General features: G+C 38.0%; 1 protein-coding gene across 8 annotated transcripts in view; it reads right to left on the bottom strand.

The window, feature by feature from the left end:
- Positions 1-24,520, bottom strand: part of APBA1 (amyloid beta precursor protein binding family A member 1) — an 86,390-nt gene that overhangs the window by 19,112 nt on the left and 42,758 nt on the right. For all 8 annotated transcript variants that reach the window (XM_086868445.1, XM_086868448.1, XM_086868442.1 and 5 more), the window contains 4 exons: positions 21,221-22,425; positions 11,574-11,675; positions 8,233-8,272; positions 4,225-4,370 (listed from right to left, as the gene is read on the bottom strand). In XM_086868445.1, coding sequence (XP_086724571.1) covers positions 4,225-4,370; positions 8,233-8,272; positions 11,574-11,675; positions 21,221-22,372 — 1,440 coding nt within the window. In that variant the 5' untranslated portion in view covers positions 22,373-22,425. The remainder of the gene's footprint in view (positions 1-4,224; positions 4,371-8,232; positions 8,273-11,573; positions 11,676-21,220; positions 22,426-24,520) is intronic.

The raw sequence follows: 24,520 nt of genomic DNA, 5'->3' as shown, positions 1-24,520 counted from the left end.
TAACCTCCCTAACACTATGCTACTTTTTCCTGGAAAAATAAAATGACAAAAGGTTACTATCACCTTCATTTTCTCTTCCTTCTGAGCAAATAAATCTGTACCCATGTTCATTCAGTGTCTCTGGTCAACGTATTTTCCTGTGACACCTACACAAAGGTATGTTCACACTACCAAATTTTTTCAGCTCCAGAAACACCTTAAAATAAGTTTCTACTAACCAAAACAATGTAATTTTTACAGTGTTGCAATCATGAATTCAAACCAATGGTGAACTGAGCTTTACATAGCTGCTCACTGAAAGAATGCAATACTCACCAGGCTGGCAGTTAGCCCTTAACTTCAAACAGTAGCAGCCTCTTTGGAATTTAAATTTACAGGTGTGCTTGTGGTGGGAAGGAAGCTTACACTTACAAGCTTCACACAGATTCAGCACTAACTTCTTTTACCAAGAGTAAACAGGAGGCCTGAATCACAAGACACATCATAGATTTTATACCGATGCTCACAACCTAAATCTGTCAGATCTTGTCTAAACAAATATGAAACCAGCCACTTAATGTTTAGGCCAACCTGCTTATTTACAAATAGAAACTTTCTCAAACTAGCTTTTAGTCACCTTTTTCAAACTTAGAAGTATTTTGTAGCCTGATAGGTTATTTTGCAAACTATTGCAAAAGCAATTAAAACTGCCTTATGTGGCAGACTCTTCATTACATAACTCTCAATTTAAATTAATAGTCAGAAGTAATATACTTGTCTTGAGTAACGGCTGCCTGTCCTACACACAAGGACAAGGCAAGGAGGAGACACTCCTGAGAGAGAGCATTTAGATTGCTCTAAATCAAGCTTTTCTTTCTCACCCTTCCCAAACTTTAGAATGATGGACCTGCCAAAAGAAGAAAAGCACAGGCCAAAATGAAGAAAAAGGGGGGGGAAAAAATCTTTGAGCTACAGCTTTACAATGAAGAATCAACATTTTATCAATATGCACTATGATTCAATTTACTGAAAATTCTGTTCTTCAAATGAAAGCATATTGAAGAACTACTTTCAAATATTTCATAAAAGTAAGACAATGATATGGAACAAGCACTTTTAATAAGTGATTTAACACTGCATAGAAGTGTCACAAAGTAAGTTATGGTCCATGAACAACAAAAAATAGGGTAATTCTATGCAAGATACTTCATTAGACAAATCCTCTTTATCACCACATTATTTTGCTAACTCAAATGAACGATTCTGTATTCCTAGAAGAAAAGAACAAATGGAAAGTACTTACACTTTTTTTTTTTTTTTAAATATACAGAATTCATGATTTTCCTTTAAGGTAAGTGAACTTAAGGTAAGTGAATTTCTTTATATAGATGCAATTTCCAAAATTACAGAACATTAAAACCCAATAAGCTTCTGCTTTTGCTACAGAGAGGTCCTAAGTTTATTCAATCTATTTAGTCTCTACAAAAAATGCTCTGCAACTGAGTACTGAGAGGACACAGAGTATGTGAAAATGTGTGAAATACTAAACTAAATATCCACATATGGATTCTAACTCAAATTACACTCAGATATCAAACCAGGTGTTACCTAGAAACGTTCAAACCCATAGCGAGCTAGAAATGCCTCCTAATGAAATACTCCTAACTACATTTGATGAACACCTTCAAAGCAGTATATCTGTTTTAATTTAGCTGGACTTCATAGAGATGAAGGCCAAGCAAGAAAACACCCAGCTCTTGTACTTCTAACTGAAAAGATACTTATTTAAAGAAGAATGGAGAATTGTTTTCAAAGTCTGTTCACATTCCAAATGAATGAATATGTGGCCTGAAGGTTCTGCTCAAAGGAAGGGATTAAGAAAATCAAAAGGTATAGTTAAAAAAATAAATCAAAAGGTACAGTTATGTGAAGGTATAAATAAATAGCAGGGATTAAACAAAGCCCTTTTTAATACTCAGCTTCAAGTTTGTGTATTTTATAAGCTCATTCTTAATCATAAGCTTTGAATGGAGAAACAGTTGACATGCAGTAAGTATGGCACTCTGTAAACCAACATGAGTAGGGCACAACCCTCATAGTCACTGTGCAAGTCATAATTTACACATGTGGGATATAGAATATCTGATGCAGTGATGAATCTGGCAGCAGGAAGTCCATCTATCATAATGAATTTCTCTCTGAAAACATTTAGCTTTAATGGCAACCAGCAACAAAACTTGCCAAAGCCAACCCTAATAAGCCAAAGAGCCTAAGGTGCAGGGGAGTTGCCTGAGCTTTACTTAGAAGCAGAAAGCAATAACTGTTCAAGAAGTGTTCAAAGGTATTGTGTACAACGTAATACATATCAATAATTTTCTGAAATACACCAAGTTTCAGAAAATTAAATATACCAGCTAGGGTTTTACCAGGTCAAAAATGCAATCACTTGGGCCTCAAGCCTGAAAAAAATATACTGTAAGCAAGGATATTCATGCCTGCTGATTTAGAAAGATGTACAAGTTACAGGGTTTATGAGTGAAATGCATTAAATAGATTTCTTCTGTTCTGAAACACAGAAATGCTGAGGCATAACAGAATCCTCAGAATGGTATTTTGTTAACAAATTTCTACAAAGTATGTTTTGTATCAGAGAAAGATGCTATACTCTTACACCTCATAGGCCCCAGGTTCAAATCCCACTCCTGATACCTATTTGCTATGATAGTTCATGCTAATCTTTCATTTCACCCTCCAGTGACACATCCCTCTGAGATCCAGCCTCACCAAAGTCTTTGTTTCTCTCCCTTTTCTTCCTTACCTTTAGTTCCCTTTCATTCAAATCAGACAAGTTTTCTAGCACACAGCCAAGCATCAGGAAGGCACACAAAGAGACTACTAAACAGAAGGGCACAGTCTTATTTGCCCAGAACAGGAAAAAAACAGACTCTATACGGAAAAATCTTCACTGCAGGTTTGGGGAGAGCTCACCAGGACCTGCCATAGGTAAAAAAGCTGCATGAAACACATTTTTAAAGAATGTCACTCAATCCAGAGTCTCCAGTGAACAAAAATAAATCGCTCTTTTGCAAAAGGCTCAGTAGTTCAAGCTAGTGAATACTTCTACAGAGAAGGTGGAGGATAATCTCTAACAGGAAGGCTACATTCCTGCCTTTTCTAAAACCTGAGTGTGTTAATGATTATCAAAGACAAGGTTACAAGATCTATGCATTTGAACACCAGCAACATAACAGTTTTTGGAAGCTGGCTCAATGGCTCCATTTGGAGCTTCTGTTTCAACGTTACATACAGAGACTAAACTGAACACCTGCAATGGAAAGCACTGGAAGGATTAACAAGAGCAGGAAGCATCAGCTGACCTTAACAGACAATAATATTGGTCTTGCTCATAACCTTCTCTCCTCTTCCTCTCTCTTTTACACAATTGCACACCAAATCTGAGTTGGAATCCAAAATAAAATATACAAAAGAAAAACACACAGAAAATTCCCAGAGTTGGTTGTGCTGATTAGCTGAATCAGCAGAAGATGAAACTGTGTGCCTGCTAGCCAGTCATGTATGGGTAGTGGGAATGTTGCAGCATCCTGTACAACTGTGCAATACTTCATCCACACACCTTAATTTCAGCTGACAATGTCATAATTGTAACTTACACTACAGCAGCATTCCCATTGCTGAGAATGGCCACTACAGAAATCAGCTGGAATTTCTCTTTCAAAACAAAATTTTTCAGATTCCAGGATAAATTCTTTTTTCTACACCTTTTTTTTTTTGTGTTTTTTTAAAAAATTAGTTCACAGCTCTTATGTGTGGAGAAACAAGTATCCACAACAGGGCAGAAAATAACTGCAGTCATTAACACAGTAGCAACTCCATTGAGTGCCAAGCCAGAAGCAGCTGCAATACTTACTAGTTACTTCCTTAACCTGTTTTCCCTCCACACCCAGATAATAAATAACTTCAACCACTATTCACTTCAAATTCTGGTTTAGTGTACACAGCTCAAATATTACCATAGCGAATTAAAATTACTTGATAACATCCCCTTATCAGTCTTGTTCCAAAAGCAGCATTAGATATATGATTTATTTTGCAGAAGGAAAGGCGAGACACTTCTCATTCTGAAACTACAGATAACCCCACCTGGAAAAATCACTGCATAAGAAAGAAGTTCATACCCACAATCATAAAGCAGCCATACAAGGAGCAGCAGGAATTACTCCTCACCTTAATCCTGCTGACAGCTTCCTGAGCCTGCATCATTCTGACATTCTTGGATGGAGTTTTATCAGAAAGGAGTTGAGTTGAACCAAGGTAATTGGCAGCAAAAATGATTCCATCAATTAAGTCTTCAGGATCACAAGGTCCAGGAACTGTAATACAGGAAAGCCATCACTGACGGCAATCATGAAACACAGTGAAACAGCAGAACTCTGACAACTTGAACCTGTACCTGATGGCTGCAAAACCTTCTCTGAAATACTTCAGTTTAGCATAACAAAAAGGCAACCAGTACTTTCAAAGGCACAAAACATCAAACAAATTATTTCAAAATTTGTGGTAGGTTGAACCTGCCCACCAAAGCTCTTCTATCACTGTCCTCTGCAGAAGGACAGGGGAGAGAAAATATAACAAAATCTCATGGGGCAAGACAAGAACAGGGAGCGATCACTTGTCAGTTACAGCCATGGGCAAAACAGACTCCACTTGTGGAAACTTGTTCAATTTATTATTAATGAAGTCAGAGTAGAATAGTGAAAAATAAAAACAGATGCTCCAACACCTTCCTCTGTCCCTTCCTTCTTCTGGGACTCACTTCTATTCTCAATTTTCTGTATCTCCTGCATCCAGAGGCATAGGGAAATGGGGCCTGTGATCAATTCATCACATGCTGTCTCTGATGCTCCTTCTTCATCATGGGGAAGACACCTCACACTCTTCCTCTGCTCCAGAATGGGATACCTCCCACAGGAGACAATCCTTCAGAACAGGATGAGGGCTCCATATGGGGTCACAAGTCCTGCCAACAAACCTGCTCCAGGCGGGCTCCACTCTCCACTAGGCCACATATCCTGCCAAGAGCCTGCTCAGCCTGGGATTTCCATGGGGTCACAGCATTCTTTCTTTGGGCATCCACATGATTGATACGGGGTCCTCCAGGGGCTGCTTGTGTGTTCCACCGTGGACCTCAACTGGCTGGAGAGGCACAACTGACTGACCATGGTCATCACCATGGGCTGCACGGGAATCTCTGCTCTGGCACCTGGAGCACCTCCAGTCCTTCCTACTCCATTAACCTTGTCTTCAGAGATCTTTTTTTTTTTTTCCCACACAATCCCAGCCCTTTACTCTCTGGTTACAGCTGCTGTGGTGCAGAGTCTTTTTTTCCCCTTCTTAAATACGATATGCCAGATGTGCTACCACTGTCACTGATGGGCTCAGCCTTGGCCAGTGGTGGGTCTGTCTTGGAGCCAGTTGGCGCTGATTCTATTGGACAGGTAGGAAGCTTCCAGCAGCTTCTCACTTCTTCTAGCCACCCCACAACCTTGCTATGCAAACCCAGTACAACATCTCTCCAACAAAAGATACAATTGTTAATCCAGCCTGTTTCTCACAATAGCTCATTCTTTTCTGAGTAGGGATCAGCTTGGAGCAAAATAAACTGTGATTTTTCAATTGATAAAGGGACAGACACAGTTACTCAGCTTACTCCTCACCCACCAAAATCAGCCCTGCAATTCTGAGACCAACAGTGACAAGCAGAAAGAGAAAAGGCGCAGTTTCATAGCAGCAACCAGCCTCTTTCTTTCTTGTGCACTAACCACAGTTGGTGAAACAGGCAGATCAACGTCCCTGGGAAGGTTCTACATATACAAAGTATTTTTACTCATACTCTACTCAGTATTTTTATGCCACAGACCTTTAAATAAAGTAGTCTTAACAAGGATACTTGTTAACAAGGATACTTAACAAGGTAAAGAACTGAGTTAAATAAAAATGTTATTAAATACACAGAGCACGGGCTCTCTTCTTGGCAAAGCAACTCTCTTAGTCCACAGATTCTTAGAGATCCAACACCCATCAAATTTTGTGGAAAATGATGGGGTGCAAAGTGTTCATTACCAATCAAGGCAAATCCTTACAAAGCAGCACTTATGATTTGTAAGATTTTTTGTGTTTGGCAGCCTTACCTAAAAATTTTATACATGAAAATGTTCCATTTTGATACCATGTTAGAACTGCCATGATCCAAAAGGGAGGCTGATTAACTGCAGAAACTTCCTGTTCTTAGAAGTAAGGAAAACTTGTTGCTCAAGACAAGTGAGAATATAAATCATATTAAAGAATGCTCACAGTAAATACATCCATATTTTATCAGAAAACACCTGTGTTTACATTTGTCTTTCTTTTTTCCTCTAAAAAAAAAATCAGGGGGTATCTTGAACTACAAGGTGATGGGGCTTTACATTTCAAATTACTCAGAATGCAATTTTTTTTTCTAATGATAACATATAAGGCTAAGAACCCCTCAGAATGAGCATGAGTAGCTTTTGCCTCAAGGAAAAACAAGTCATTACTATGATTAAAATAAAAAAGAAAGAGCTGGAGCTAAATATCACACTGAAACCATACACTCAGACAGAAGCACATGCATAAATCTTGTGAGCAGACTTGTCTTCTTTTTGATTTCTTTAAATACAAAAATTCATGACTAGCAATTTTAAGATGCTCATCTCCAGTGTGCAGTTTGCTCAGGCAGTATGTATCTGGAAAATTCTCAAAATTAAGAAGTCACTTGCATGCACATGACCTAAAGAAATTGTGTTATTTCCTTAGGGAAATTCATGCATCTGGAAGTATTACATATTTACACAGAAATCACACAGCATTTTAAGTGCTGCTATTTATTACTCTGCACATCAAGGCCTCTTCACTACTTCCACCACTTTACTTTAAAGGATGTGAAACCCTTTACCATTTCTGATCAAAATGAGAAAAAAAAAATGGGCAAAGGTGTAGGACTCCAAGAAAGTGGCATATTAAACCCCAAAAAGGTACATGCTCCAATTGTTTTTTAGAATTGCTTTTTAGAATACCTCCTTTATTATCTCTGATAACAAAACTATTACCTCAATGAAAGCCTCCTATAGCTAGTATAGGTGGTGGCAAATTTTTCCTTGGACTGCTGGTGCATATAATGGAACATTTGAAATTTTAAGGAATTTTCTGCTGGACAAAGAACCAAGAAAATTTTAGTTTACGAGTTTATTTTTTTTTCCCTAAGGTGGAGGTAATTATTTTTAAAAGCCCCCTTGATACACAGGACTATCAAAAGGAGATTAATTTAAATTCTAAGAGACATCCTTAACTGTTGCAGAATTCCAATGCTTAGCTATGGACTAATTGATATTCTGGCCAGAGACTCCAAAACAGGCAGCTTATACTCTTAAGACTAAAACAACAATCAATTTGCAGTCCAAAGAAAATGATCACATAATCAATTAAATACAGCACACTGTAAAGCAATCCAAGGAGTGACAAGGAAGTCCAAATAAAGAATTATATCAATTGTATTTCTAAATTTCATACTGTCAGAGGAAACTTCTATTTTCTGCTTCAGTCATAACTGCACAAAACTTGTGTTTTTCCTGCAGTATACACAGGATGTAAACTCAGACAAAAGGTAACAGCAGTTCATGAGGCAGGTAACTTGTTTTTTCACATTGTTCTGAAAAAAAACAGCACTACTGAAACCTTAACTCTGAGGTGAGAAGCAGTATTTAATTAAGAGGCAAGTAGCTGTTAAGCAAAGCAGATTTTCATTGGCAGGTCTGCCAATAAATCCAATTTAGGTTGAGTCTGCCAACAGAAATCTATGCTGGACAGAGAACTACAGTCTTCTTGCTTAGTCTGTTTTCCTTCTCTGCACACATTCTTATATGTTATGTAAATACCATAGAATGTTTTAAGTGATACTGAGGAAAAAACCAGCACAACTGATACAGAAACTATGAATGAAACACTAGAAAATGAAAAGCTCCAGGCTTCCAAATTTCTGAAAGAGCACAGTAGGATTTAGCTCAGGTTCTAAATTGCACACAGTTTAATCTAAATTGGTATACCCAACCTTAGTAGTTCTTCTCTTCAGGAAATAAAAGTAAAATTTTAGACATCATAAATACAGGTGGTTTTTTTGATGTGAAAAAACATTCAGAAACTGTAGAACTATCTTACCTTCAACATACGTTGGAAATGAAGCCAAGCTTTTTCTGGACTGTAATTAAGACAAAAAGGATTTCAAACAGAACATAGCATGCACAAATATGCATTAAAAATTCCTCCATGCCAAAAAAACCCCAAACTTAAATCAGCCATAGTTATTAGTAAAGGTATAACACCACTTATTATTATTTATATTTAGTATTTTCAAAATCTAAGCACCTACTAAAGTAAATTCAATGCACTCCATTTGTGTTTACCTAGTAGACAATACAGTAAGACCAGACTTGACTTACTTGTTGGTCTTCACTAGTGCATTAATTATCTATCAATAGGTGCTCTACTTTTAATAGTCAAAAAATATGCAGGAAAGTACATAATACCTCAAAGATACTGGATCTTCCAACTTCAAATAAATGCATACAGGAATATAAAAATTGCACTTTCCTGTTAAAATCCATGACTGAAACCATCATTAACAAAATACAGTTATTCATTAGGAATGGTTGTAGATTTATCCCTCACATTAACAGAACCTACAGAAAGCTCCCTAGCTTTTAACAGGTTAGGGAGCAGCATCTATTCTGTGGGATAACCAGATTCACCATGACATCACCACCAACTGTGCTTACACCATGCTGAGCACAAAAACACATTTGGTAGCAACAATCACATAAAGAGTGAAGGAATCAACAGAATCTTGACTTGTGCATGTAAATACACACACTGAAGTAATACCATACATCCTACTGTTATTTTCTGTGAAAGACTATGAGACTAACCCTTCAGACATCTGAAGGCTACAACTTTCAATGAATGAAATTCACCACTTTGTTTAATCAATAACGTAAACCACAAAAAATTTATCAAATAAAATTGTGTGTGGGACTATATAATTGGTAATGGCTATACTGAAATTCCTGCTGCTATCATAGGCAGGTAAGTGGGTAGTTAATGAATCCATAACTGATTGTACTAGCATTAATTCCTCCAATGACTGCTTAATATAATTCAGTTAAAAGAAAATCTATACACATTATCAGAATAATGCATACAATCTTCAGTAATTTTCAGTATATTTCCTGATGATATACATGGAAATATACGCCAAATTGTTTTTCTTTATAACAGGCAACTTACCAGGGTCTGTGTACTACTGGAAAAACCAGGTAGAACTAGAAAGGTGACTGTTAGACTGACTTAATCCCAAGGAGTCTTCTCCTTTTTAAGATATGGAAAACTGATATAACAAGTAATATTATTAACCAATGATGCATGTCTTACTATAAAATAAAATTTGTGAATTAAAAAGAAAAGGCATGTGACACAGACAGCTGAGCCTGTGCGAGCTGTAAGTTCTTTTCACTCCCTATGAAAATTACTAAACTATGCTGAGAATCCAAGAATCCTGTCCATCATATTCTGTACTAGCATCAATAAAGATGTCAATAATCAATGATCTGCTGCTGCCAACACGTTTAAGCTGCTGTGAGGACAGTGGCATGTCTTTTCATATCTGTGGCTCCTTCACCTCTTCAGATGAATGTTCCTACTACCTATCCATACAACAACTCCTCCAACAACTGTTTGTAATACTTGCTGATGTAGTGCTAAAGGGGAGATTCAAACATTGGGCTCTGACAGGCATAGAGGACAAATCTCCTACAGAGGAGCGGCAGCTCATGTATATAAATATTTTACAAAGTATTTCTTTCTTTTCAAGCAGTGAACAAAATCGATAATACAGATTTACCAACTGTTCAACACTCTAAGTAGCAACTTATTTCCAGGGTAGAGTAGTGCAAACCACCACCATATATGTCCTTATTCTCACTCAAAAGCTTCATCTTTCTTGCTCATTATGCAGGTAGAAAGGCATTATACTAAAACCACTAGAAGAGTAAAGTATCAGGTAATGTTACCAATAGGTGAAAACCTACACTTCTTAATTTTAAATAGCCATGAATAATGAAATATCAAGGTCATTAATATTTTATTACTTTCAATAACCTTGTTACCATCTGGTATTATAAATTTATGTTTAATAAAAAGGTTTCTCTAAGACCTAAAAAATACAGAAATTATAAGGCTGTTTTATCACCTTTATTCTTGCATTAGAAATATTAAAGTGGGAATTATTCCCCATCTGGGGGAAACTAATAGCCCAATACATCCTTACAGTGGAACCTGGTTTACCACCTCTGTAACTATATGTAAATACATCCTAACAATTGATATCAACAGTGGTTTGCTTGTTGGTTTGTTTTTTTCCCTTTGGGTAAGTTTATTGACACATAAAAATAGCTAAAATATAGAATACATAGTGACAAAGTCTGTAGGGAAGAATGCTTAAGGCTTTAATAAGTTAACAGGAAAGCAGATGAAAACTTAAAGACATGATCTATAGTTGAAAACTTCAGAATATGAAAAACTATGGGTTTCTTCAGTCTTTTGAAATTTTTCATTATTTTCTAAATGCAAATGCAGACTGACACAATTACATACATGTTACAAGTTTTCCTATCCTTTGATAATTGCAAAAGTAAAAAGGAACAAATAGATTATTTAATTACTGTTTAATTTTTAATCCACTAGTAGTAGATCAGGTTTTCAATTTTGGAAGATAACTCATGCATTACTATCAGTAACAATATGGTATTTTGCTACAGTAGTTTCCACATTGTTTTCAAGTTTATCAAAAAAAGGCAAATAAACCAAATATTTGCAGATTTTTCTGTTTACAGAACCTGCCACTCTACACTAATCCAAATCCTTCTTAAATCAAATTATTTTCTTTCCATACTATAAGCAGTTCTAGTCATACTTACTTCATTTTGGTGGAACTACTGTAATCTAAAGCACTACCAGGTGAAGGGAAAAAAAACCCTAACTATGTAGCTTTATTCTGAGAAGTCTGGAATCAGGAACTGAATTCTGACTACAAATCACTTGCAGGCCAGTTTCTACAATGACAAAATATTAAGCAGCATAATTTATTATGTAATTAGTTTAATTTAAGCACTTTTTCATCTGGCTGAGAAATACCCTTTCTTAGTGGGGGGAAAAACCAAAAGGGCTTCTTCGTTTTCTGTCTGCTACAGAGAGGATGCTGGCTGTCAGTACCCTGCTGCCTGTTAAACAAATTTAGTGACAGCTGAACACAGAGTCAGAAATGCCATGACGAAGAGTCTTCAGCAGGTTAGAAATTCAGTCAGATAAGGTGGGCAAGCATAAGGTGAAGAAGCATAAGGAAAGGATAAAGAAGAAAAGGGATTGCACAGGTACAAGGGAGCTAGGAAAATTAAAAGGCATAAGCAGCATGAACAAGACTGGCTTTTAAAAAGGTTTTACTTTACCTCTTTATTAGTGGAAGCCTCCGCTGTACTGCAGACATCCTGGTGATGTTGCCTACTTGATGATTCAGCACCTCGAGGTGAAGAGGAATCTGGAGATGGAGACTAGACATGACAAGAAAATCAAAAGTTATTTTGAGTGCCCAATGTAGAAATTATTCTTTCATATTCTACATACTATGCTCTGACATTCTAAGAAAAAAAGTTAAGGTCACTTAAGAGTAAGCTGTGATGGGAGACAAGTGAATTAACCTTAAGCAGCACACAGGGATTAAGCTAAAGTTAGTTTATTTGTCAATCAGGGAAAAGTGAAGAAAAAATTGAAATTTCCCCATAAGCGCACATGCTCCCAGGTGTTACTTACCTGAGGTGCTAAACTAATCTAATGTGAGGAGAAGAAGGCCACAGCATTTGTCCATAAATGTTATTCCACTATATCAGAAAACAACATATATAAGGTGTGCAGAGTAATATTGATGTATTCAAGAATTTATGAATATACTCAATAAAAATCTAATACCAGTGTAATCAAGGAGTGGGATTCCTCATTCCAGATAGAGTACAAACCTGGAAAATATTCAACAGTTCATGCTATGAGGCCAATACATACAGATTTCCTCATTCTTCTTCTTTTTCCATAACCAATTCAGTGGAGCAAATGTCTATGTGATTGATCAGCAAGTATCTTGATAAAGAGGAAGAATGTTCTGGGAAAGGATATTCTAATCATAGACAATTCCTAATGAAGGCTGGTAATGTGAAAAAGCTGTAGCAAGGTATCTCAAGTACAGAGCAGGGTGCCCTAGTATGATGGTGTGACACAGGAACACAGAATGTGGAATTAATGAAGATGACTGAAAGGAAAGAGATCACAAAGCTTTAGCCCAGCAGGCATTTTTAGCGGCAGATTTCAAGGAGATACCTACAAAACATGTCTGTCCAAGCCAAAATGGAAATCCTCAAAAGGGAAGTTTAGCATTTAGCTACAGCTGGGTATATAGCCCAATAGACCTGGCATTCTACACTCTCCTTTAACGTAAGAAGAGTGAAGCTCTACCTTTGCCAGCTCAGCAGTTCATTACTGATGGCAAAACAAGTCAAATGCTATTCTTATCTTTTCATAAACAGTATGACATAGCTTTCCTCTGAGCCAATGAGTCATACCACAAAAGGGATACATTTCCAGGAGTCTGAGCTGGCAGCAGTTCCACCCTCATGCTCCGCATCAACTGCAGCTGAAAATTTGAGTTCTATGAAATAATTTACAAAAAACCCATGAAACCAAAACCAAACTAAGAACAACTAAAAACCCAAATATCTAAGTTTCTCTTAGCCTCCCTTAGAAGTGAAACAAAACAAAACATAACCCTCTGCTTCTTTCTCTTTACAAACATTCCACTATTTTAGATAATAACTAAGTATTAAAATTATAGTCAATTAATAAAGGCTTCCAAAGAGTTAGGAAGCAATGTTTACAGATATATCCTGTGTTAAGGAGCCGTCCCTGCATCTCCCTGTATTTTGAATCACAACTGCAAGCCAAAAGAAGATGCAGCTGTGAAACAATCTCTAGGAAGCTGGCATGTGGTTGCACCATCAGACTGAAGAATTACTTGCAGCAGAGAGCATGTGAGCAGGGGGTGTGGGAGAGATACAGGCTCCCTTGACTTGCTGTGTAATTACCAGTCAACAGTGCCACAGTGATGCAACTGCACAAATGGCAGCTCCTATTTACATAAGGAAGAGTTTTCATAGTGCTCACATTCTTATAATTATGCAATATTTCTGTATTAGGAACAAATTTAAAAGGTGTATAATACTATCAATGCAATAATGACATTAATAATAAAGATAATTAATAAATAATAAAGACACTGTAGGACTGAGCTTTAAACATGAAATAAAGAAATCAATTTAAGCATTAAATGTGGATGTGCACAAAAAAACCCCATTCTTTACAATGGCTGAAAACTCTCATATTCACACACTGAAAGACAAATGATCTAATTTAAACTAGGCAATTAGCATTAAGAAATTGTGCATCATTCGAAATATACTGACAGCTACTCCAGTAGCACTCTAAGTGCCTTTACTCAGCTATTTTTCATCTACAGAATAACAAAACTAAGTTATAACATGGCTTTCTATGTGCTCTGTTTGAATGTCTGCTTAAATATTTATTTTGGGGGAGAAAACCCCTAAAGAAAAACAACAACCAAACAAACACCCTCAAATACACCAAGCCAAGAACCAGAACTACCAAAGCCAAATACCAAACATCTTACAAAATCTGATGCATGACATGACATGAGAGCTGTCCTTGAAAACATTTGTACAGGAAAGTCCAGGCTTTGAAGAATTAACAGTCAGTTCCCTTTGACATCAAAATGCATTTTTAGAGGTACTGTATAGAATGCACAAGGAAAGAATGCAGTCACAGCAATAACAAGAAATATTTTGATGGATCATAGCAGATAGGTAATTTGCACAGCTGTTCTAAACAAACTCTAAAATAAATGCTTAGTAACAGTTTCACTGTCATTTATCATTAACAAAACTAGTTTTAGAAGCCTAACAAAGTTGTTGTCAGAACAAACACAGTAAGGTTACATGATGCACGCTGTTATTAGGCATAGACATCTATCAATGGATTTTTTTATTTTTTTTTAGGTGCACCAATAAAAAAGTGATAGCTATCCCTTTTTCTCTTGAATATCTACTTACATTTTTCTTTCGATATTCAACCTGGTACATCCAAAAATTCTCCATCTCAGTTTTGGTGTTGTTTGACTCTAACTAACATGAAACCCACTCCACCTTCCTCGCTCTTGTGCAGAGGTATTTAGTAACAGAACTTGTAAAAGGAGAGGATTGTGTTGCATCTAACGTATCCAGGTCAATCCAGCTGCCTCCTATACAGTTCATGAAGAGACATGTAATTGACACTGAAACACCTTCAAATACAACCACTTGCTCTTTCTTTATAAAAACAGTGTTGTTTTATATGCTTTTAGCAGCAGATCATTCAAAGAGAGTACAGCTTGTGGGTCACATAGCCACACACAAGGCTAGGACACAGGGGATAAAATCATAGAATCATGGAGTCATAGAATCTTTTATATTGGAAGGGACCTCAAAGAGCATCTAAATTTTATTGCCCCTGCCATGGACAAGGACACTTGCCATTAGACTGGGCTGCCCAAAGCCTCATCCAGCTGAGACTTGAACACTTCCAGGGATGTGGCACCTGGGCAAACTGTGCCAGTGCCTTACCACCTCCACAGCAAAGAATTTTTCCTTGTATCTAATCTAAACTTTCTTAGCCACTTAGCTTGGTGTCGGCAAACTTGCCAAGGGTGCATTCAATCCCACTGCACACATTGCTCACAAAGATGCTAAACAGCACTGGTCAATTTTTTGTATTGAAAATAGTAATTAATTCAGAGATTTTTTATAATATCATGTGTATGGTCAAATCAACAAATGCTTCAGAAATTCATGATTCACTTAAACAACAGGGCATTATTTGACTCTAACACCTATAATATTAATAATACTAATACTACAGGCATTATGGCACAGGTATAGCAAAGTCTCCTTGTACATTAGCTCAGGAGACAACTGGATAAAGTAAGGCTTTCATTTTTTTTTTTTTATTTTAGAGATAGTGTTCTTAAAACAATCTGTACACACTAGGAAAAGGTCAAAGCACTATGAAATCTTCAGGTCCAACATCCAAGTATAGTCAGATGCATTCTATCACAGGAACTGCCTTTATCAGGACAAAGATGGCAGTAAATTTCCTCGGTTTTAGGACAACTATGTGTTGGCAGTACCCTCTATCATTTGTATAGCTCAAATTCTGTTCATTAAAATAAAGACTGAGACCATAGGTTTCAGTTGGCATAAATACTCATAAAGAATGAAGCTAAAAGCTAATGATCATTGGTTGTCTTTGTTGAATTTTTTTTTTAAGTACAGTACTAAAAATGGTGGGCTTGAAAAAAATGATACCAACTTAGCACTTTACACATATTTGCATCCTGTGGCAAACCTATGCAATTCCATTTATAATTCTGATATATGGATGAAACTTAACTTTGTACTGTAATTCTGGTATAACTGCCTCTGCACATAGCCTGTGCACTTACTCATCTGTTTTCTGGGTGGTTCAGGACCTGCCCCCTGTCAGTTTGTACATACATGACAGGACAAGGTGACCTGATACAAGGTTACTGGCTGAATGGCTCATTCAGAACAACATATTTGATTAACTTCTATAGGACCTCTCCATATAGGAACTTCAGCCTAAACAGAATACACCAAAAGGCTCCTCCCATGCCCAAGACAACTCATAAGCATCAGTTACCATTTTAACTACCACCCTCGGTAGTTAGCATCTAAAGTGAGGAGCTCTGTCAACAGTTGGGTCAGGACTCTGACAGATCTAACAGCTGACTCATGCAGTTGCTGCCACAGAAATGACTGATCTGCTTATGGGTAAAACACTAGCTGGTAGTCAACAGAAATTATTCCTGCCTATGCAGATAACATTATGTACAACAGTCTTATGTACACATTCAACAAAGGAAGTTTTTTGCAATTAGTTTAAGGTAAACAATAGCAATGGATCACACACACTGGAGTGATCACATAGAATCACAACTGCATCTAAGAACAAATGCAGTTCTGGAAATTTTGGTTTGTGGAAATTTTCCTGATACACGTGATGATGTCCTGCCAAGACAGAGCCTCCTATCACTTGCCAGCATCTGGACAATGAAAAACAATCCCATGTGAGAGATCTGACTCAGTGCTGTCTGCCTCTCTGAATATGGACTTCCTTAGCCATACTTTCTACTTCAAATGCAGTTTTACGTGTCAGTCTGAAAAAATCACTGTGGATTCCTCCTTTGTGATCAAAAAATTTTAAGTATAGCAAGTACTGTTCTAGTATTCAACAGCACAGAAAAATCAAGTTACTTTCATCTCTCAACAATTTAAAAATGTAATCAAACAAAACAACATTCAAGGGGTTATATATACAGTGCTCACTATAATTTAAAAGCCAGTAACTCATCTGGGAGTGTTTGCCTAAAAGCAGAATAATTGCTAAATTTAAGCTTTCTTCTGCGTAATTAATGAATAAAATACTTTTTGTTTTGGTTTGCTTTGGTTCTTTAGTGACTTTTGGTTTGGGGCATTTGGGGCTTTTTTTTCTGCATAAACTTAAGTCTGGGTATCTCACAAATTATAGAAAACTTACTTATAGCTTGTGTGCTCAACCAACAGTTTAAAAAGATCTGCTCAGAAAAACCCCCAGCAATATACTGTCAATAAAAACCCATCTTTATTTCAGCTGTTTCCTTTCTCTCTTTTTCCCTCTTAGTTCATTTATTACTGAAGCCTGCTTAATTATTTAAAGCACTTCTCTATTGCCTTTTAATAATACATTACTCCTGCTGTGGAAAAAGTGAGGCAAATTCATCTCCATGAAAACACTAAGGTATCAAAATTGAGAAAATCCTGCAGCTGAGAATACAAGAGCTGAAATAAAATATACCTAATCAAAAACAACAGAGAAGTAAAACAATGCAGCTCAGTTCTGTTCCACTCCAGCTTTGTCTTCAGCTCTGAATTTTTACTTCACAGATTTAAACCACCCATATATGGGATTTTACTTTGTATCAGGGTGTATTCCAACATCCCTACACCTCAAATGTCTGCAGAGGAACAGGATGACAGGAACACCAGTGACAGGACTTTGCACAACCAAAGTATTGGCATGCAAAACAAATCATGTCCTGCAGATCAACAAAACTTGGCTTTCAGATCTATAAACCTAAGGATAACTGAACAGACCTCAGAAAGAAGTCTTCGTAATTGGTTCTTAAATGAATGATTTCTATCTCCAAACCATTGTTTTCTCCTGATTATGGCAGAGTTGAAGCAGGTAGCCTGCTTCTACTCTGTTTAAATCACAGCCCAAAAAATTCTACTTGACTTTTTGAGCCTTTCTGTGCTTTTCTCAGTAGGTTTTTGTAATTCCACAACTAAGCAAGACACTATTCTCAAAGCTCTGTAACAAAGATACTATTTTTTCCATACATTTTAAATGCCAGAATATTTTATTGCATTTTGAATTATCTACTACACATAACTGTAATCCTTTGCACTTGAACATATGAATGAAAATTTATCCTCAAATCCAGATCCATGCACTGGTCTTCTATGTAGACCTTTAAACATCACAATTTCTGTGCTTGGCTAGGCACATTCACTGCAGGTTTCTAGTGGAGAATCTGAGAAAAATGGTGAACAAGGGCTACCTAAATGGGATATGGGCCTACCCTTCCAGTGTGGTAACTGTGCATCTTGAATGTATTTTCCTAAAGGGTCTCCCAGTCCACCACTTTCAGGCACAGATGTACTACTCCTAGAAGGTCCATGCCTAAGATTTTTCATAGCTTCAGCTACAAACTTTATTCAGTATGATGAAAAGGCTGAGAAAATTGGGATTGTTCAGCCTGGAAAAGAGTAGGCCTTGGGTGACCTAACCGCAGCCTTACAGTGCCTGAAGGGTGCCTAACAGAAAGCTGGAGAGAGACTGCATGCAAGAACGTGTAGTGACAGGACAAGGGGGAAAGGCTTCAATCTGAAAGAGGGTAGGTAGAGAGCAGATATTAGGAAGAAATTCTTTACTGTTAGAGTGCTGAGGCACTGGAAGAGGTTGCCCACAGAAGATGTGGCTGCCTCATTCCTGGTAGTGTCCAAGGCCAGGCTGGATGGGACTGTGAGCAACCTGGTCTAGTGGGAGATGTCCCTGCCCATGGCAGGGGGGGTTGGAACTAGATGATTTTTAACGTCCCTTCCAACCCAAGCCATTCCAGGATTCCATGATTTCATGGGTGAACAAAATGTCTTCATTTCACACTCAGAAAAAACAGTCTTGTTCCACAAGAATAAACAATGCAGTTCCATAGCCTTTTCCATCAAGGGTCAGTTTCCTGATGCCACACTTCTCACAGCTGTGCAGCCCTAGCTGGTATTGTATTTGAAAAAGAGATTCTCATGAGGCCATATCCAAATGATGGTGTGCTTTGGTTTAAAACATTTCTGATAAACACACTTTGGAAATATATGTCAATTGTAAAGATCTCATTTGTTTAGCAAATGTTAAAAAATACTCTTACTGCCTTTATTCAAAAGATATTGAGGATTTTTCAGCTTTTATCAAAAACACAAGTGCAACACCTTCCCCACAAACTCACTGTCCAGACCACCTCTGATTCAAGTGAAAGCGTGCATCATGAAACCAGGGTGCACGAGGCACATGGCAGCTAATATTCACCACTGTTAAATATTAAACAGGTACCTCTTTAAACTACTTATTTATTCACAGAAGTCTGCTACCTGCCTCCTACACCACAGGACTACTGGAGTTTATTAAGGATCGTTCATGGGCAGCGAGCAATCTATTTTTCGCATACACCTTACCAAACATTTCTTTTGAGAAGAAATACCCAGGAATGACTAATAATCCTGGTAGATTAAACCTGTGAATAAAGCTGAAATCAGGACATCTTAAATACACACAGATACAATGATCTGTATCTTTTTCACTGTCACAGTCATTGTATGTCTTTCCTAACAGACCCAAACTATACCTAACTGCAAGCTAGCTGAATGCTTCTGAATTGTTAGCTTCTTAAAACAGTATCTGGACACTTCCAAAGGACATCCTACCAAGCATTCTGCTGTGAATGTATTACACAAATGCTCAGCACTGGGGATTCACCTTCTTGGGGAAAAAAGGCAAAGGAGGCTGTTGTATTTAATGAATCTCAACCACAAATCATTCCTCTGGCTTCGCTCGTCTCCAGTGGAGAGCTTCTAGCTAAATAAAAAGTGATTATTTGTATCTAAAGAAGACTTATAAGTTTCAGTATCACATGATTACGATGACAATATAATTATTCAGGTAAGTTCTATCTCTAAAAGAAAATTTGCTAAAAAACAAATTGATGATAATTTTGAAAGTAGATTTGCAAAATAACGGAAGGCAAAAAATCACCAAATTTGCATTATTAATCTGCAGCAATTTGATACTTGTGGGGCAAGAAAATTGTCTCTGCCTGAAGGTAAAAACACTCGTATTTCCATGAGTATTTCAATGCTATAAATCAGCCTGATAAACATCTCTGGTATGTACTGGTTACACTGAAAAGCCCCCATCTGAGATCTCACTTTTTTCCTTGAGGGAGACAGAAGAAAAATTTGCAATTAGATTAATGGACTTCAACTATATTTTTATAACATTGACCACTTATGGTCACTTAGTCAACACAAGCTATTTTTGCCCAATTTACAGCTAAGCAGTTCTAGGAATGCTTCTTTTAAGCAAATGTACAGTTTTTGAGTTGCCATCTAAATTAAAGAATCCAATAAAGCAAATACATACCTCTGTTTCAGGGAAAAACAAAATTCCTACTCAGTCTCAAGTCCCTTCTACAACAAGTCTTCTCCTCAATATGCTAAGATCTTCTAAATTATTTGTGCAATTTACTTCTTCCTTCTGAGAACACAGACTCTGTGCATCTTCAACCATTGTTTCTCTCTTCACTGAGCTATACTAACTGTCATTATAAATCACTGTTTTGATTTCAGCCAGCCATGGAAATTTCAGTCAGGTTCTTATCATGGTACAAAAAATACTGAATGAGAAATTAAACTTTGGGTGCAAAATGGGGACCCCTATACACCTCAATATCTCATGTATGCAGAGACCAGTAAAAACACCTGGTTTGTTCACTATATGAGCATACCAGAATGAGTCATATCAGCACATCTCAGAAAAGTTCAATTCTGCAAGATGCACCGGGATTTTGGAGAGCAGGTGAAGCACCTTCGGGAAGAACTTGGGGCTTTCAGGATCCTCAGCCTAATGTCACCAAGACCATTATGGTACTTTTTGTTACAATCAGTTAGGAAGCAACAGGAAGTCCTTTGATCCTCCAAACAACAACAGTATTTACAGACAATATGGTAAATGTGTAGAAAAAGAGTAGTGTGATCTATTTGAAAATGGGGACAGAAATCATTTTAGTTTTGTAAACTTTTAAAGTTAAGTTAAAAATAACAGTTTCTCACACAAAATAATCTGGGAAGATTTCTTCCCTCACATGACTGCAAACCACCTCTGTAAGAGACGTAATTTTAAAAATATTTGTAGAACTAACTTTTGCTATATAGTTGTTTGTTTGGGCTTTTTTTAAGGTTCAATTAGGTTTTCTATTAAGAATCGAGGAAAAAACCCCACAGCACACTCATCACTGTGTTTCCAGTGGTTTTGCAGGAAAAATAAAATCTGAAAACTATATACATGCAAAGAGCTTCATGTGACAAATTCTTGTACAGTTTACCTGGGTTATGTTAAATAGTTAGGTAAGTGTTAAATAAGGAAAAATCTGGCTTTGTGTTAATGTATGTTTACTTCTCTCATGCCTCAGAGTACAAATTTAAGACAAAGCACTTTTTCAAGAATGAGACACAGAACAAGAACACAATGCGCTCTCCTTCACTGTCATTCATGTCACCGTTAAAAGAATTAGATACAGATAACCTGAGAGGTGAAAGCTTAATGTACTCACATCTCCATCTAGCGGCCTCTGGTCGTCAGAATCCCTGGATGGACTGATGTCCTGCCGCATCACCCAGATCGGCTCCTTAGGTTCATCAGGGGTGTAAGGAGAACGGATGGTCCTCGTCTTCACTTCCTCAATAGCCTCTTTAATATCCTTGATGGCCAGTGAAATTGCATCTCTTTTTTCCTTACTGTACCTCTGTACAGATTCTCCTGAGCCAGATAAAACTCGAGAACCAGATGTGAGCTGGCCATTACTTTCATGTCCACCACTGACAAGAGTCTGACCATGCTCTAAACTCTGCTCTGACTCTGGCATGTTTTCAGCTGCCTTGTCTAAGCTCTGGGAGCTCATGCTCTGCTTCACCTCTGCTACAATCTGATCAATATCCTCCTCTTGTTCATAACTATCCATTCTTGGGTAGGGTGCAAACTCTGCTTCCTTTTCAGGGCTGTCAGACTCTCCATCAGACCGTTCATCATAATGGTGAAGACGGGCACCAAGCGCCTCCTTGCGGTAATTGTCGGCTTCCTCCCTCTCTCGTTCATACTGCTGGATGCCCTCCCTAACATCGAGATCTGGCGCGTCTCCTATTTCCTCATACACATGCTCCTGCAGCCCATAATCAGCGTAAGCCTCAGCATACTGTTCATCCTCTCCTCGGTGGAAGAGGCGATGTGTGTAGACATAACCTGAGTAGGCTGCATTCATGGCTTCTTCGTGCTCGATGGAATGGAAATGTAGGTGATTGGGCAGTGTTCGGTTATGAATGGCCTCACCATGCTCTGCCTCGGCATTCTCTGTGTACTCCTCGGACTCAGGCCTATACTGCACTGCATATGCATTCTCGTCCTCATTTTCCTGCACTCTCTCAATGTCATAACTGTCCTCCACTGTGGCTATCACATCCCCTTCTGCAGTATCTGTGTGATTGTGGAAACCACTCTCAGTACTGGCTGACCGAGCTAACATGTTTTCCTCCTCCTGCCCAGACAGGCCCACGTGGCTGCTGCTGGTGTGCCTTGGGTAGCGAGCCGCATACCTCTGCTCCTCTTCCACCTCTGAGTGCTCCAGGTCAGCCTCCACTGACTCATTCACTGCTCCGTTTGCTGGCTCTTCACTGATCTCCCCCTCAGGTGGTCCAACCAAATGGTTCATGGCAAGTTTTGGAGAGTAGGTCACTTATTCTGCTGACATTTTGTCTATCACAGCTGGAAAGAAATAAAACAAAAAAAGACCTCTGATATTACTCCCAGTAAAAAAGGTGAAGTTAATGAACAGAAGCAACAAAATGCACCCTTCCTTCCCAGCAGAGAAATATCTGACTCAGCTCTGCAGTCAGGTAATTGACAGAACAGTATGATCTCCCATGCAAATAATCTCCAACAGCAGCAACCAACAACACCACCCTTGGGAACTGCACTTCTCCCTTCCATGGACAAATTCTTTGTGGAAGTATCATTCTAAACAACCCCTTTGAAGACGCATGTATGCACTGCAGTGGCATTGCAATGATGCTAGCATATTAGAAAAGCTAATTTTTGCCAGGAGCTGAACCATGGCAGTGGTGACAGAAATATTTCACCATTGCTCCAGCACTCTCCCCACAAACCACTAACTTGGAGCAAAGGAGGGATGCTGCAATGTAAAACAGCAGGTTTAGTTCTGTCACAGAAGTCTGTAGTTGCTCAGGTACATGACAGCTATGCATTCTATACTTCTTCAGAATGACATCTTCAGGTGAGCTAGTCGCCTTATGCACTTTTAAAAAATCAGTAGAAATTAAAGTGCACCCTCAAGGTGCAGTATATCTGAAGCACCTGTTTCTTCTCCCTAGAGAAGCACACAACAGCTAGATACAACACAGTTATCTTTCTGGAATCTACCTATAATCAGTTAAGACAGCATCTTCCTTAAAACAGGGAGAAGACATTACTAATATTCATAACCATGACCACATTGAGATTAGCAGAGCATCTCAGCCTTGCTAACTTTGAGTAAAAAATCTCAAAAGGTTACATGATTACAAGACAGGTCTGACAATAATAAAAAGTATGCAGGGAACAGAAACAGGCCTATCTAGCTCATTAGGTTTCTTTATTCCTTTTAAGTTTTAAGCCTGTTTTGGCCTTCTCCCAATCTATATCTCACAGCAAGAAATGAGTAAGTACTTTAGTGATTTTAGCTAGCACTAAAACCCACCACATTAGGTTCTATATTTATAAAATGGCTTCAGCTATTTGAAAGGTACCTATTGGAAGACTACTAACTTTAAGGATTTATAAAAGCATGTGTCAATTGCCAGTTAAAAAAATTAATGTGCATATGAAATAGAACTCAGATCAAATCTAGTAAACCAAGGCAAGGAGACTCAGGTTGCACTTTGCTGACTAAATGAGCTCTGTGCAGAAAAGCAGTGGGAATAACTGCCTGTGAGGAGAAAGCAACAGCAATTTCAGTTGCTCTCTATCAGGCAGGCAAGCCAAGGTGTGAGTCACTTGCACTGTATTTCCACAGGAAATACAGAGGGTAGAGCTTCCAGCTCAGTGAACACGCCTTGTTTCTGTTTTATCTAATGTTTTAGCCCTTTAAACACAGGAGTCCTTAAAAATAAAAATTACAGTTGTAAAGTAATAGCTAATAAGTAGTATTAAGAGGACCTACAAGGATAATAACTATGAAAAAACTCAGTTTGTTTTTTTCCAGCTAAAGAAAGTGTGTCAGTAAGGCTTCAGTGACAAGATAAGGTCTTTTCCAGTTAAGACTTCCAAAATATTAGGAAAGAATGGTCAGAACACAGGTGCAGCATGCACCAGAACTAATAAACCAAACACTATCCCCACAGCATAGAAGAAAGTAAGAACAATATTGGACAGTTTTCCACTTTTAGCCCACAAAAAGGGTGAGGATGCCAAGGCATAACACCTCTTTGAAAAATCCTTCTAAAGGAGGATTACAGCAGAGGAACACATTCAGTGCAGGTAGCTCGGTTTGCAGCCCGCAGTTTGAGCTGCAGATTGAGCTCTGGGTGGCAGAAGCCCCAGGCAAGAGGCCAGGAAGTGTCAACTCTCTGTGTAACACAGGACATGAAGATGCTGGCACCAGCCAGGTGGATGGACAGGATGGACACTGAGTCATGGTTGGAGCTAAAGACTCGGGAGGAAAATTGAGATTTTGGCACACATGGACTGTAAGGGGATAAGAGCCTTAACGTTCCTTTGTTCAGGCTCCCTCCTTGGAGGCTCAGAGCTTGAGCTGTTTCCACACCATGAATAAATGGCTCTATGGAAAGAGTCATCCAAGCTT

This window comes from Cyanistes caeruleus, chromosome Z (assembly GCF_971803275.1).
Source record: "Cyanistes caeruleus chromosome Z, bCyaCae1.hap1.1, whole genome shotgun sequence".
NCBI lineage: Eukaryota > Metazoa > Chordata > Aves > Passeriformes > Paridae > Cyanistes > Cyanistes caeruleus.
This window is presented reverse-complemented; position numbering and strand designations above follow the sequence as displayed.